Raw genomic sequence first — 15,421 nt, forward strand, 5'->3', positions numbered from 1 at the left:
ATACAAGATGCAGACTGCAAGTCATCCATCATCTCCGCTCTCACTAATCGATCGAAGAAAAAAAATAGACTCAGGAAAGAGACCGAACGTCGTTGCAATCTCTTTCAGTAATTGGAGATGGCGATACACCATAACGTGTTGCTCATTGACGTAAGTCAGGTCTCTTAACAAATCACAGCTACCAACTGACATCTTCGCGACAGGGATCCGGAACTCTAGGAAGTGTCGTATCAAAGGTGTTCCTAAATCCCCCATATAATGTAACTGTTCTTTATCGGCACCAATCGTCATATCGATTCCCCAACGGTGTACGCATTATCCGAGCAGACTACGACAACCCAGCCTCAGTAGTATCTGCGATGAAAGACCAAGACGTGGTGATAAGCATAGTAGCGGTGTCGTGGCAGGGGATCAGAACAAGTTCATCAACGCTGCTGTGGCGGCTGGAGTGAAACGATTCCTTCCCAGCGGGTGAGGTCCAAACATACGGGATCCTCGTGTCGTAGGCTTCATCACGATACTCCCTTCCAAGGTGCAGACGATGGACCACCTCCGGTCGAAAGAATCGAGCATGGAATGGTCGAGCCCTGTACCGGGTTTGTGGTTTGATTAGGCGCTGAAGGACAGTCATCTTGGTTTCGACCTAGTTACCAAGACTGCAACGTTGACAGACGAAGGCAAGACTGAGTTCACAGTATCCACTCTAGAGTGCGTCGGCAAAGCGATAATCAGGGTCCTCGAGCACGCCGATGAGACAAGGAGCACTTGTGTCTACACGTCATCGTTCAACCTTTGTCAAATCGACCTTCTCGCTGTTCCTGATAAGATAGACGCTCAGGATTAGACGATTTAGCGGTATGCTTCGAAAGACCTTATTGAAGGAGGCCACAGTAAGTTTCGAAGAGGTAAGTATAGTGGTATTCCGTTACTGGTCATGGCGTTGGCAACAGGGTCGGTGAGTCTGGGGAACTCAAGATCGGGCAGGCTTTGGAACGAGAAGCTAGATATGGAGCGGGAGGATTTGGAACAGGCTGTGAGGCGCATTGTCATCGAGAAACGAGCTGGGATTGCTAGCGTATAGTTTGTCAGCTATCAGCATCAACTCAAGCGCCTTAAGAGCCAAAGCTACTTATGCGAATATCTGCCCTTTGATGTTGTGTTGGTTTGTCGCGTCGCACTGTTGTCCAAGCTATGGGCTGAGTGTTGGAAGAACCTTAGGTGTGTTTGTCCAGTCGCATTTCTTCGTTCTGAAGTAATGTGCATGTTTCTGAGGGTCATATAACTTGTCAGCTGACACTTGTTCGTATGTCCCCTGCATTGAACCGCATGACTATGCGCATCGAGTGTACTGTCCGGTGTCTACGCTGGAGAAGAGCCCGGCGCGGATGGGTTGAACTGGGCGGACGACACCGTAGTAGTTGAGAAGAGGAACGCTGTCGCATTGAGAGACCATGAGTGTGGCCAAGGCTGAGTCTCCGATTACGTGCTGACCATGGGTGGTAATGAATACAACGGAGGTGAGGGTAACCTTCAGATGACAAAGTTCAGTCTAAGGTTAGTGGGCTTCGGCATTCCCAACTCAGGGACCGCAGCAATATCGCACTGAACAAATTTTTGAATCGTACTTCTACGTGCTATATTATCTGAGATACTCTCGAATAACAGTTTTTACACCTTCCAAATCCTCCAAAACATGCCAATGGCCCACCCCTTCCAATATTTGCAGGCTCGCCTCTCCATTCATTTCTTTGACATAAGTCTCGCACAACAGCGGAGGTGAAGTCTTATCCTCACTTCCAGTGATAAGCAGAGTCTTTGCTTGAATCGCAGAAAAGTCAAGATGGGGTGCGCCGGCAAGCGCTGCACAAGCTTTTGCGTAGCCCTCAGGATCCTGGCCAAGCAGTGACATTCGTACCGCTGCTATAGCAAGCGGGTTCGAGGTCCTGGTCTTCTTGGATGTGGCAACATGTACCGCGTCGTCAACAATGGATATAACGCCCTTTATGCGCACAGCCTCAGCTAGTTGATATGCAGCGACCCTGTCGACAGGAGGGAGTGGCGAGGGTGGAGGACCAATGAGGACCAGCTTTGAAACCTTGTCAGGATGCGTCAGCGCAAATTTGATCGCGATCAAGCATCCCATGGAGTGTGCCACGAGCGTGGCTTTGGATGTGATGTTTCCTGCCTCAAATACACCATCCAGATCTGTTGCAAGGGATTCGATGGAAAGTTTGCTAAGAGGGGATGTCGGTGATAGACCGTGACCCTCAAAATCGAATATGTGTAGAGAATGTGAGTTGGCAATACCCAACGACTGAATGAGTGGCACCCAACACTCTGAACTTCCTCCAAGGCCATGCACGCAAACAACCGGAGGGCCCGAGTCTTTGCCTAGCTTCTTGTAGTAGAGAAGCTTGTCATTGATCTGCGTCAATAGTGTGGGGTCAATGCTTTTGGATACATTGTTATCTTTTATGTGAGACAAGTTTGCAACTCGACTCATGATAGGATTGGCGTATCTTAGATCCCCAATGCGGTTTGTTAATGTACCTAGGCCGTTCACTGACACGGCCACAGTATCTCCGGAATTAAGATATGCTGGCGGATTCTTTCCGATACCAACACCAGCGGGCTTTCCAAGCATTAGCTCTCCATCTCAACCACAGTTTCCGCTGATTGTGCACTTACAGTCCCTGTGGCAAGGACATCGCCTGGCATTAATGTCTGCCCTTCGGACATGGTCTTGATCAAGAATGGAATCGAGAATATGAGATCATCTGTCGTTGCGTTTTGTCGTAGCTCTCCGTTGACATGCGTCTGAATTCGCAAAACTTTATCAAGTTTTGATGCTGGTACAGCGATTGGACCCTATTTGGAATCAGTAGTATCCAGTTACGCTGCGAAGGATTCACGTACCATCGGGCAGAAGGTATCAGGCGACTTGCCGATATAAAACTGTTTGTGATCTCTCTGCCTCTCACGCGCTGTCATGTCGTTCACAATCGTATATCCCCAGACATGGCTCATCGCATCTGCTTCCGAGATACGGAAACCCGCTCTGCCGATAACTACACCAATCTCGCCCTCATAGTCGATCATCTGCGTGAAGTCTGGGTGCGGAAAGACATCTTCTCCGTCCGCGATGATCGACGTGAAACGTTTTGTGAAGATTACAGGATGAGAAGGCGTATCAACCTTGTCCGAGCTATCAAAACCCGAGCTGTTAAACTCCTTCGCATGTTCAGCGTAGTTCTTTCCTACGCAAAGAACATCTCTACCTGTGAAGGGAGGCATGATCTTGGTTGATGCTGCGGGGAACGGGTCATTTGCGGCGGCAAGATTGAGCTCACCAGCTTCGATGACTTGGTAAAGATTGTCTGGGTAGGTTCCAGAAAGAAAGGACAAAGGCTGAATGGTTTGCTTGTTCAAGTCGTAGTGTCCGATACGGGTGCGTCCAGTGTGCACATCTTGGTAAGATACGTAATTCGTAAGCGAAGTGTTGCCGTTCGCTGAATCCATCGTCGGTAAAGTGGCAAACTATGTGAGGTTTTCAACGACAATGCCACATGCATGTGTCACTTTGCATTTATGCATGCGTGGGGTTTCCGTGCACGTCTGTATTTGGCTACTCTGGTTGTGTTGTGAGAGAAGTACGGTTGGGCATGCGGACATAGAGGAGGCGACTAGCGCAAGGCGGGGCTTGGTCAGTGCACACCAGAGATGCCTTCCTGTGGACTCGAACATGGATTTCTTATGTCATCATGATAGACCACCAGAATAGCCAAGGAAACTATCGTGTAGCATCCCCAAGCGATAGCAAAGACCCCCGCAGGATTTTTGGATTTCCACACGTCCCAAATTCCGCTGTTCCGCCCATTTTCCCAAAGCGGTTAGTTGTCCCATCAGCGTGGGTTGTTGCAAATCAAGTTTGGGAATAGGAAAATACATCGGGCTGGGCGCTCGCGAATCGCCATAACGTCTTCACATGGAAATACTTGGAATCCTTTTGTTTCAAAAAACCTCTAGATGCTAGTATCGTGTTATGGAGCTGTTTGAGTCGAGCCGGAAGGACGTTGATCTAGCATATGATTTGTTTCTGCCTGGTATTGATCGAAGCAGCAGGGGCCTACGTGTACTAGTCAAGGTAACAACCGAGAAACACTCGATTTCTAATCGATCCATCATTAGTGATAAACAAATCTTAGGTTATAGTAGTCTGAATGATTGCATATATGTATATTTTACATACGCTAAAATATTTTAGGATTATTCTAAGCCATTGGAGCCGTCGCTATCCTGTTCAAGAGCTTCGACAGTCTTATGATCTCCCACGCCGTTACAAGGACTGGGTCCAACCCTTTCCAGCGGCTGGACACCATCCTCAGGATGAAGTTGGCTCCACTCACCAATTACATCCCCTGCTTGTTTGTAGAGATAAGGCCCGAAGATGCCATGCTGGAGGACTTCAAACATACGTCTAGCGATCATGGACTCTGGCGCGAATGCGTGAAGCTTGTATTTTTCGGACACGCAATTGGTGAAGATTTGTTTCATCATCTTACCCTCATCTGTTGATGGCGCCAAGTTTGCCATAGACTCTTCATCTTCCACATAAGAGTCTATGTCCTTTTCCTGGGAGATCCATAGCCAAAACGGTGCACGGTACGCCACAAACTCCGGTGCCATGACTGCTGAGTCCCAATCGATAATGCCTGTAATCTCTACTTCAGTCTCACTCCGGACTTCAGCGAGGATGTTGTATGGTTTTAGATCGCCATGAACCAAGACACATGACCCATCAAGAAAGCCACGTTTCTCTAACGACTTCCATATGTCGACGAAGGCGTCTCAAAACTCGTGAAAACCTACATCCTTGCCTCTTGAGACGTGATACTCACGCCATCGCTCGCAATACTCGAGAAGATAGTCGATAGGCTCTCGAACTTGTCTTGGCCCGGTAATCGACAGGTCAAGTGGCCTATCTCCAAAGGCTGCGGATTTCGGAACACGGTATTTCTCGATCTGTAGAGGGCCTGAGGGTAAGGAGAGAGTTGCGATAGAGATTATGCCAGCCGGGCCCTCTACTGTGGCAATTTTGGGGGCCAACTCGGCAACGCGCTTCGCCATGCACATCTTTTGATCCCAATTCAATTTTTCCAGCATCATGGACAGATTTTGACCAGGAATGTGCTTCTGGACCATGAACGGCTTTTCGATGGCGTTATTGGAAGTGAGGTCGTAGCTTACGACCTTTGGAGTTGGTAAGGGGACATATGCATCAGCCGCCAATAGGGCAGCAACTTCAAAGTTGACATCGAGATCTTCGTCTTCACCGATTCCCCGAGGAACGGGGACGATGTATGAGTCGATACCTAGTGGTCGCGTTTTTCGACGAGTTCCGAGGCATTGAGCTACTACCCCTATGAGCCAAGAGAGACCAAGCCTTTTGGGCCTCTGTGCAATGCTCACTGCTGCGACTCGGTTATAAGCACCACCTTTTAGATATGTTACCTTGATTTGCGAGATGTCGCAGTGGAAATGTTTGGCTACTACGTCCGCGACTTTGTGTTGGAACGTTTCGAATGATTCCTGTTCGTAGGCGATGGTCGAGGTCTCGGAAATGCTGGAGCTGACAGTGATTCTTGGAGATGGGGACTTCGCATCGCCGACTTGCATTGGCTGAGTTTCTTGTTCCATATTTCGAAACAAGGTGAACGTTGCGTAGACCGTTATATCGAAACTATCGTGATCAAAATTGCTGTAGCTCAAGTGGTTATCATAACGCGCTTTGACTAGACTTCAAGTTGGTGGGTGGTGGTCTAACTTGAAAGCCAATCGAAGTTTAGGCTGTCGAACGACGGTCAGTTGATTCGCGGGCGAATACCTAGGTAGTGAGGTTCTGTGAGACTTATGAACAAAGCGGAGATTTGCCTATTATACCCCAAAGAATAGTGGCGCATTGTTGTCACTGGTTTCTTTGTTCCGCACAGTTAGAGCATCGTCAGCTGACAGCAACCCCACAGCTCTGTGGCAGTCGGGCTAGTAATATTAAGCATCTCCTGATCCATGTCAAGGCACAGTGCTCTGCTTCCAGATTCATCGAACGTTGTTGACTTCGTGCTTTCGAAACTTGTACCCTACGCATATACAAACATGTATTTCTTACACTTGGTAGCTTACGCAAATTAACAAAGAGAATCAACCGAATTATTTGTAGTGGTGCAAATCAAATTTCGAATGTAACCACGCAAAGCTAGTAGTAACAAGACAACATGCCGAAGATGTCGTCAAAGATGTATCATTGCCCTGGTGCTAATGGATGGGTCGGCGATATTAGCCCTGGGGGTTGTACCAAAAAGAGGGTAAACGGGCTTTTCTTTTGCACGAAGCATGAAATGCCATGCCGTGGTGGTGGTATGGTCTGGTTCCATCTCAAGAATCAGCCAAGCTGCCCGGAATGTCAGCAAAAGGTGCAAGCTCAAATACGACGTGAACGAGCTGAGGACGCCAGGATGAAACAAGATGAGAAGACTAGAGAGGCTGAAGCCTTCTGGAAGCCAGGGAAGGCTAAGAAGAAGCCCTAAACGTAAATTCAACCACGCTAGGCAGGGAACGACAAAGTAAGTTAAAAGGAGTCGACAGGCGTTTCAAGCTTCGGGGTACACCGAGCATATAGAATTTAGGCTGTCTTGCTTGATGTCATCCCCGATAGATAGACAGTGAGGAATGATTGTTTTACCGATCGCAACAAAAGCAATACCCTTTATCTCTAAGCAATTGCTTGCGTTTCCACTGTCTTTTCAACACTAACGGAAGGAATCCATAGACATGAGGGTAGCTCTTCTAGTTATATGATGAGTTTCGATGTTCTTTCGTCCTGTGGGACTGACAACGGGCTGGTAGCCTGCTGTCCTAGAATACCGGCTTGTCAAGGTCAACACAACGTCCACACCACTTTGGCAGATCGTCCCGTCCCGTTCAAACTAGTGACCTTGAAAACCATGCGTTGGTTTGGGACCTCAAACTCTGCGTCTCCAAATTCGATGCCCCTCCATATCTCTCATAATCACCTCCCATACCCGCCCACTTACAGTCGCCTTCTCCATGTCTGCGGACAGCGCGTACTCTAACGCTACTACACTAAGCCACCACTTGCGGCTGTAATATCCTCTAGGGAAAGAAGTATGAGTATGAAAGTGTATTGCATGGGTTTAGACAGTGTTCTACTGGATTATCTCGTAATAATAATAATTGTGTGTAGTTTCATATCCTCATTTTGAGTAAGCTGTTGGAGTGAAGAACTGGACGATATGTGCACGGATACCGTACCCTGGGGGCGACGGTATTCGCTTCTCAAAAATAAATCCCAGGAAAGATCGGCAGCTGCTAGCATCTAGTAAATATCTGTTTTTATTATTCGGCGCCCCTCGACGTCATTTGGGCTAGCATCGTCTTCGTGATGATCAGTGAAAAGCAATCGGTGTTGGTGTTGCCGGATATCTGTGGAAGCACAACTACATTGCTTTTTGATCGGCAGGTGGCTTCGACTGCCATTATTGGTCAGTCCTCGTAAAGCCGAAGAAACTCCCATGGTTCTACAGTATGTAGTCCTTCTTGGGTATACTCGCGAATCTTGGGTAACGTGAGGGGTAGGTGGGGAAATCTGGGGGAGTGCGCATTACGAGACCAGTATGACGGTGTTGCTAGGCATGAGCGGACTACCAGTACTAAGTTCAATGTGTATAAAATGGATAGTACGTACCCTCATTTCCAACCACAGCTCTGAAGATAAACAGCTCAACAGTCAATTCCTTGTTTTCGTCTTTCCATCGTTTTGGCACCACGGTCCAGCAACTCACATTTATCAATATGCATTCGAAGACTATCACCTCCCTCTTAGTTGCTGCTGCAGCTGGCATCACCAACGCCGCACCTGTCGACACTCCTGTCGGTGACTACACCTGGAAGATCTCCAAATTCTCTGGTCGCAAGCCAGAAGGCACATACTACAGCAGCATAAGTCAGTAATGCGTCAATCACCAACGCTTCAAACTCTAATGTGAGAACATAGGCTTTAACATTAAAGCTACTAATGGGGGTCTGCTTGATTTCGAGTGCGCAGCTTCTGCTGCATGGCTACAGGACGATGTATTCCTTACATGTGGTCCCAACAGCGGCATAAGCTTTGCCTGGGAGAACGAATACAATGGCCTCATTGTGAAATTTGGCGATGGCGCGTAAGTGAAATCAGCTCTCTTCCTTCTATACCCGTCCTCAGAGTGACAAAAGTCGCCTATGAGGTGGACATCAGACGATGCGCATAGGGGAGGAGGTAGTCACGAAGATTTCGACAATTTATACCTTGCACGACGGCGCGCTAACTATTTCTCGAAGCAATGCAAGGACTGGTACCACTACCGTCCCCACCGTTTGCCGCGCTGGTGGCGCCGGTCCCAATGATCAGGTCTGCGAAGGAGTGGCGGACGCATATGTCACGCTTGTAAAAGGTCCCAGCTCTTGATCATATTCGGGGTGATGAGGAATGATTGCCTACCAACTGCGAACGCGTATGGGGAAGAAAATGGTCTATGAACTGTATGTAATTAAATCAATCATTTTGAAATAGACGCAACTTCAACACCAAAATGACTGTAAAATGTCTATGAGGGGAGGCGGATATGTCCAGAACTGATAGCTGATGGATAAGATAAGATAGAAGACTACTGTCAACCCGACCTGTCCAAGAAATCCTAGCAAGAAATCTGTACTTCAAGAGAGTTGTATCTCCATATTAGTCACACCTCTTCTTTGTTATCGTCTTAAACCCTCGCAACTCTATTACTAGTCTTCATAGCACCCCTTAGCAGTCGCACAACGACCCTCCCAAGCTGTATACAACCTACTCTATTGAAGTAGTGATTTACATCCTTTTCTTTTTCTCAGTCTTCCTGATTGAGAGGCTCTTAGCTGATAATGCGCCGCTATTGTCGCTGATAAATGACACAAAGTACAGCTTCAATCAAAGATGCGGAAGTAAGCCAGATAGCAGTCGGGACTAAATGCGCTTACTACCCTTCGACATCTTTAGGTGAGTCGATCGAATTAATGCGCTCATGCTAAAGCTCAGACCCTCCTCTTCCAACTCCAATGCACCTCCACACCCCCACTAAACTCCTCCCAAACCCTCCAGTTCGCTGTCCAAACCCCATCCTTCATGAGAATAGCCTCTTGAGCCTTTTCCGCGTACCCCAATGCTTTCTTATTGTCGCCAATAGCACTATACGCCAACGCCGCAAACCCATACGCCATGTCCATGAAACCTTCGAGGCCATCTTGACGGTAGAGAGCTAGTAACTCTTCTGCCACAGCAGGGGAGGCAGAAGAGGCAGATGAAGTGGGCGACCAGTCATTGAGCCGAGATTCCAGGGTCTTGATACGATCAAGCGTTGCGTCCGATCCGGAGTCAGTACAACGGCGACACGTACACGTGAAGTGAAATCCCTGCTGAAGATGTTGCTGTCGTGCAGCCGTAGGTTCAAGCGGACTCGTATACGAAATCGTCATCTCCTCGCCTATCGCGACCGGTCGCGTAGCCCGCACAGTATGCGTCAACATCTCCGTATCAATAACATACTGGGAATTCGGCGCACAGTCGTGATTCAGCCGACTAGTCTCCGGCCAAACCGCCAGATGGTTCTTATCTCCAACCATTACCTGGAAAGTATTCGCCTTGACGATATCTTGTACTCTTACTCTCTCATCCCCATACACAGTCGCGAGGCTTAGAAAATTCTCTCTTAGTTGCAAGGGTAATTGCTCGATTGCTATACGCCAGAGAACCTCTCGGTCTAAAGTTGAAAGCTCGGATTCCAGATACGCGAGGAAAGCTGGCGTGTAGCTCGTTACGCGGTCGCCAAATGCGAGAGGTTGGGTCGCCAACATACCGATGCCTTTTCCTGGGATGGAGGTTGTGGTGTAGACGGAGGTTGGTGTGTTGATGTTGTGTAATGCATGGGTTGATTCATCAAGGAAAGCGGGGAGAACGGCGAATTGGCGGGCTAGACTTGGTGTTGTAACTATTGAGATGCCGCGACCGGCAGCAAAGGTGTCATCCGTGTAGACGCAGAGGCTATCGTTGATTCCTGGGAGATGTGGCGTGCAGACTAGTTCGTATGACCATGGTTCGACAATGTTGTATGGTTTCGCTTTCAGCGCGCCATGAAGGGAGAAGGACTCGGAGCAAAATGCGTACTCTTGTGATCCGTCAAGTGAAGTTTGGAAAGTGATTGTGTAGAGTGGACTGCTTTGCCAGCATTGTTGGCGTAAAGTCCATGGTAATGATTCAACCGAAGCGACATGTGTTAAGAAAGTAGCGAGATTCCGCATTGTGGTACAACTCCAGATTGGGCAGGGAAAAAAGGCGGCCAGACTGCGAATGCAAAGTTAAAAGAACATGATGAAAGATCGTTGACGGTTCGATCGCGTCTGATATGTAAGGCACGCATGTGAGACTCAAGGCGTTTGAGCGCCTGTCGCTAAGTTCAGAGCGCCAAGGAGTGGCCTTACTTGAGCCCGAGAGGCGCAGCGACGAATCGATCTGTGATGGTAGTAATACAGAATTGGGTATTTGAACTTATCAAGCTAACCTAAACACCTGTCAATGCTTTTATGGTGTTCCCCAAAGAAGAATCAAGAATGCGCCCATACTCCACGTGTCGCAGCACGTCACTACAGCGTCGAGCTCGAATCGCAAGAAATGCTTCAAGCGTCGTCGCCATTGACCTCGCCTTCGGAGCTGCGCTTCTTCTTTTTCTTCTCCTTGCCCTCGCCCTCTTCCCGTTTTCGCTTCTTCTTCTGCTTCTTCTCGCCGTCCTCTTCCGGTGCGACATATTCCATCATCCTTTCTCTCCGCTTCGCGTCCATCTTGTCCTTCATCTTTTCTTCCCGCTCCTCCTGCACCTTCCTCTCCTTTGCGTGCTTGCCCAAGAAGTATTCTCCGCTCTCGATCTGCAGGTCGACCTTGCTCTTCTCTTGCGGTGGCGGGAACGGCGTGTATGTCTTCTTCGTCTTGTCGGTGACTTTGTGCGGCACGCGTCGCTTGCTGAGTGAGCGCTTCTTGAAGTTGGGTAGGAAGCGATCCCAGCTCTCATTGACTAGCTCTGGGTCCTAGTGGTAATGCAAAGTTAGCGTATGTTTCATATGGAGTTTGTACTTGGAGGGCTTACTTTGGCGAGCTCCTTCTTGATCATGAGCTCCTTTATGGCGTAGATGGGGTGGATGTTGTGCATTGTGTCCTCGACGATGCGCCGGACCTGCTTGAGACCTTTGTAAGGGCCCATGGCGGCGACGGTGTTTCCTTGTACCAACAGGTATGTTTCTGTGAGTAGCTCCAGTGCCTTGAGCGTCGATCCGTTTGGCCCCAATATACGCTGCCGCCTCTTGACAAAGCGATCCTTGTTTCCGACTAGATTTCGTATCTTGATGATATCCATGGCTACCTCGTCTTCAAGGATCTTGACTGCTTGTGGCGCAGGCACGCTTCGCGCAAGGAGCTTGATTAGGTCGCGCGCGTTCAAAATCGCCGCTGGGTCGTATGTCTTTTGTGTTGTCCATACTGTCATGGAGCCCTCGACCAAGTTCAGCTCGCATCCAACACCCTGTTTCTGCAGCGCTTGCGTGATAAACTTCCAAGACCCCTTCAGATATTGTTCGCGATACTTGGGAAAGAGGGTGCTGAAGCGAGACTCGTCGGTAAAGGCGCCGGCCGTGTTATCCTCGGGCTTAAAGGGCTCGATCTGCGCGAACGTTAGTCTTGAGCTTTTGGAAGCGCGCAAAACCGGCGCAAGCGTACCTTCCACTTGTCGATGTCATCTGTGTCCCAGGGCTTCTCCGCATTGTGTGTGGACGGCATCGTGGGTGTTTTGGGTGTGGGTCGAACTTGCGATTAGTTCTAGGTAACTTTTTTCTGAAAGTTGCACTTTCAAAGGCCGGGCGCGCTAAAGTTCTGCCACCGCCCTAGCCATGTTCGGATCTGACAACGCTAACTCCGCAACACCACGCGCATCATTGTAGGTCCCATTTGTTTGCCGTCTACTCGTCCGGAAGGTTTGTTGCCCTATGCGTTCTCTCTACCATGCGATCAAACAGTTCCTGATGTCTCTTCACATGGCTATACCTACTTCTTCATACAGGCCCGCTGCTCGTCCGTGCATCGCGAGGAATCATGTCCAGATGGACATACCCGACAGGATGCGGGATGAAAGTCGGGCTTAAGACACAGTCAGCTTAGTTTGCATGCAACTGCACTTTGCTAGATTGACCTGCTTCATAGGTGCTGTTTCCATATATATAGTCAGCTGTCGACACGCTTTGCCTAGAGCATAACAATCTCAACTTGCATTCATCATCATCTCAACCTCCTTCCATCTCCCATCTCTCGTCCCTAGGGTTCTCTCTTCGAACGTAAAGATGCCCTTCTCAGCTTTCGAAATGGCCAAATATAACACTTCTGAGTTCACGCGCTACGCCGCTGCCCACGCCAACATCAACGGCGAAGGTGACGCTCGTCCCACCGCTCTCCAGGTCATTAAAGACAACGACCTCGAGGGCAGGTTGACCGACAAGACCATCCTAATAACAGGATGTTCCTCGGGTCTTGGCATCGAAACAGCTCAAGCCCTCAAGGCCACGGGCGCCCACATCTTCTGCACCGCGCGCTCTCTCTCGAAAGGCCAGAAAGCACTCGCCGATATCCTCGAACCAGGTCACGTCGAACTCCTCCACCTTGATCTTGAATCTCTAGCTTCCGTCCGCACCTTCGCAGCCGAGTTCCTCAAAGCCAGCAACAACAAACTAAACATCTTGATCAACAACGCAGGCGTCATGGCCATCCCCGAGTCCACCACCAAAGACGGTTTCGAAACCCAGTTCGGCGTAAACCACCTCGCTCACCACCTCCTCTTCCAGCTCCTCAAACCAGCCCTACTCTCTTCCAGCACGCCCACCTTCGCCTCCCGCGTCATCGCTCTCTCCTCGATGGGCCACCGCTACTTTCCCCCCACCCTCACTGACCTGCAGTTGCGAGAACCTGGTGCCTACGACCCAAACCGCGCGTACGCACACTCCAAAACAGCAAACATCTGGTTAGTAACATCTCTGAAAAGTTTCGGACCGCATGTACAACACGTACTGATGCCGTAACACCCAACATTTAGGTTTGCAAATTACATCGAACGACACTACGGCGCAGTTGGTCTCCATGCTTTGTCGCTGCATCCAGGCGGTATATGGACAGGCTTGCAGGATCACCTGCCTGACATGAACGCCATGAAGGAAATTCCTGCCGTGCAGAAGTACATAAAGAGTCCCGCTCAAGGTGCTGCAACGACCGTTTGGGCAGCTGTAGGAAAGTGTTGGGAAGGTGAAAAATCCCCATTTAGAACTGCATGCGAGACATGTGCTGACTTGGCACACCTACTTTTAGGGAAGGGTGGCGTTTACCTAGATGATTGTCAGGTTTGTCCGCCGGTGCCGCAGCCGACGTATGAACTGCTAGACAGGGGTTACGAAAAGTGGGCGTATGATGTTGAGAGTGAGGAGAAGTTGTGGAAGATTTCGAATGAGCTTATTGGGTTCGAAGAGTAGAAAGTGTTGAACCGATGCAGTGACATGGAAGTTGTCGCCTTACTCAATCCTCGAAACTCCCAAGTCGCTACCAGGTAGCACTGTCCGACCATCGGACTAGACAGCCCTAACGTGTAGTGTGTTTCTCATTGTGCCTTCTTAGAAAGCTATCTACAAGACTCCAAATGCAAGTCTACCTCACGCAGACACGATCAAAATCATGCTCATTCCCGATCAAACGCTCATTGCTGCTCCGACAGCATACTATAGCACCTCAAACTCATAGTAGACATACGCCGTGTACTCTTGGTCGCCCATCTGTCCAGCTTGTGCCATATCAGTTGACAGAGCCTGGTCGTCCTTCTGGATCCGACCTTTGCTGTCGCGGCCAAAGGCGTTGCCGCCAAGGTATGAGTAGGCCGCATCGAGGTTTGTCTTTGCTTTCTTAGCTGACTTTGCGTCGGTCTGGCCAAGTTAGTATATATACGATGAGCGCCTTGGTACGTCGAACTCACCTGAACTATGCCGCATACGAAGTCGAGTGGTAAACCGTATCGCAGCACTGTCTCGACAAACACTCTCAGTGCCAGGACATGGATCCAGATCATGGCGCTTTCGCTATAGCCTGTGCGACCCAGCCGTAATGCCTCACCCCACAGCTTCTTCTCGTCCTTGGCTAATTGCTCTGCCTCCTTGGCTTCCTCTTCCTTGTTACCCTCCTTGTACTGGTAGTCTCTTGGTGTCCACCGCTTCTCTCTGCACTTGTGCACAAACTCCGTGGAATGCTTCTTGAACGTAGTCACAGCGAACAATGTGAACTCTGAATCTTGGGCAAGCTCGTTGGCGGAGCGGGGGACAACCATCGGACATAGTTCTTCGTACTCCTTATAGAAGTCCTTCACGTTGTTGTTCGGGACAGCGATGAGATGCGTGTCAAGGTATTCCGAATCGCGGACGATGGCTTTGGGGTTTACGACGTTGACGAGGGACTTGGTCGCGAGGTTTCCTGTGCGTTTTCGCTCGGCGGCTTGAAGGGCGCCTTTGGTTTGGTTATACTGGCTCATCTTGGACTTGACGTCGTTGTCGACACCTTGGATCTCCTGTCCACGTCATTAGCCAAATTCGCGCCGTAGCGATTATGCGCTTACCTTTTGCAAGGCGTCTATGAGGTCTGCAATGGGCTTGTCTGCCCGGTACTTGACCTTGTTCCATTGGAAATTGCGCAGGTACTGATCAACAGGCTCTACATCATGTGAGCTGCTAGCCGCCAATCACATACTGCCAGTTCAACATACTGTCGTTTATCGTCTTCTGTTGTTGTATCTTGCCCTCATCGCCGTCTAGTATCTGCCTGAGGCTGTCGCCCACCTTGGCTACCACCGCCTCGCACGCATTATTGAGCTTGGAAAGATCATCGGCCTGCTGGACCAGTGCATCTAGGGTTCCGATCTTGAAGTTGGGTATCGCGAACGGGGACGTGTTCCCCACGTCATTGGTGACAGTAGAGCGTAGAGCTGTTAAGGCCTCCTCGGCGTGGTTCGAGGGCGAGATAGACGTCGGCAGCGACACCAGTAGGTACTTGCTCCCCTTGGACATGGTTGCTGCGATTTGTTTGGGGCGACCGGGGCGCGATATAGGCGGTTATGGGAACGATGGCCGTTTTGGTGGATGGAATCCAGTCGGGGGAGCTTGGGCCTAGTCGCGGCCTAGGGTGCTTCAAGCTGCCGTCATTGGTGTCTTATATAGAGCGCCGTGAGTACCCGTCCAGCAGCGAAACAACAGAATTCCTCCCTCATCC

At 49.6% G+C, this 15,421-nt stretch overlaps 6 protein-coding genes across 6 annotated transcripts; 2 read left to right on the top strand and 4 right to left on the bottom strand.

The window, feature by feature from the left end:
• Nucleotides 1-1,639: 1,639 nt before the first annotated feature.
• On the bottom strand, nt 1,640-3,519 carry ALTATR162_LOCUS4954 (uncharacterized protein; the record flags this gene model as incomplete). Its single annotated transcript, XM_043312570.1, has 3 exons — nt 1,640-2,632; nt 2,689-2,868; nt 2,917-3,519. 3 exons carry the CDS (start codon nt 3,517-3,519, stop codon nt 1,640-1,642), a joined length of 1,776 nt encoding a protein of 591 aa, XP_043168505.1.
• Nucleotides 3,520-4,266: 747 nt separating this feature from the next.
• ALTATR162_LOCUS4955 (uncharacterized protein) lies at nt 4,267-5,697 on the bottom strand (the record flags this gene model as incomplete). Its single annotated transcript, XM_043312571.1, has 2 exons — nt 4,267-4,824; nt 4,870-5,697. The coding sequence occupies 2 exons, from the start codon at nt 5,695-5,697 to the stop codon at nt 4,267-4,269; spliced, it is 1,386 nt and encodes a 461-aa protein (XP_043168506.1).
• A 2,172-nt stretch (nt 5,698-7,869) lies between these two features.
• Nucleotides 7,870-8,241, top strand: ALTATR162_LOCUS4956 (uncharacterized protein; the record flags this gene model as incomplete). The annotated part of the gene is made up of 2 exons (XM_043312572.1): nt 7,870-8,020; nt 8,072-8,241. 2 exons carry the CDS (start codon nt 7,870-7,872, stop codon nt 8,239-8,241), a joined length of 321 nt encoding a protein of 106 aa, XP_043168507.1.
• Nucleotides 8,242-10,761: 2,520 nt separating this feature from the next.
• Nucleotides 10,762-11,911, bottom strand: ALTATR162_LOCUS4957 (uncharacterized protein; the record flags this gene model as incomplete). Its single annotated transcript, XM_043312573.1, has 3 exons — nt 10,762-11,166; nt 11,226-11,795; nt 11,852-11,911. 3 exons carry the CDS (start codon nt 11,909-11,911, stop codon nt 10,762-10,764), a joined length of 1,035 nt encoding a protein of 344 aa, XP_043168508.1.
• Nucleotides 11,912-12,468: 557 nt separating this feature from the next.
• On the top strand, nt 12,469-13,200 carry ALTATR162_LOCUS4958 (uncharacterized protein; the record flags this gene model as incomplete). The annotated part of the gene is made up of 1 exon (XM_043312574.1): nt 12,469-13,200. The coding sequence occupies one exon, from the start codon at nt 12,469-12,471 to the stop codon at nt 13,198-13,200; it is 732 nt and encodes a 243-aa protein (XP_043168509.1).
• Nucleotides 13,201-13,887: 687 nt separating this feature from the next.
• ALTATR162_LOCUS4959 (uncharacterized protein) lies at nt 13,888-15,219 on the bottom strand (the record flags this gene model as incomplete). The annotated part of the gene is made up of 4 exons (XM_043312575.1): nt 13,888-14,088; nt 14,139-14,723; nt 14,772-14,866; nt 14,919-15,219. 4 exons carry the CDS (start codon nt 15,217-15,219, stop codon nt 13,888-13,890), a joined length of 1,182 nt encoding a protein of 393 aa, XP_043168510.1.
• Nucleotides 15,220-15,421: the final 202 nt, after the last annotated feature.

This window comes from Alternaria atra, assembly GCF_907166805.1.
Source record: "Alternaria atra isolate CS162 genome assembly, contig: 23, whole genome shotgun sequence".
NCBI lineage: Eukaryota > Fungi > Ascomycota > Dothideomycetes > Pleosporales > Pleosporaceae > Alternaria > Alternaria atra.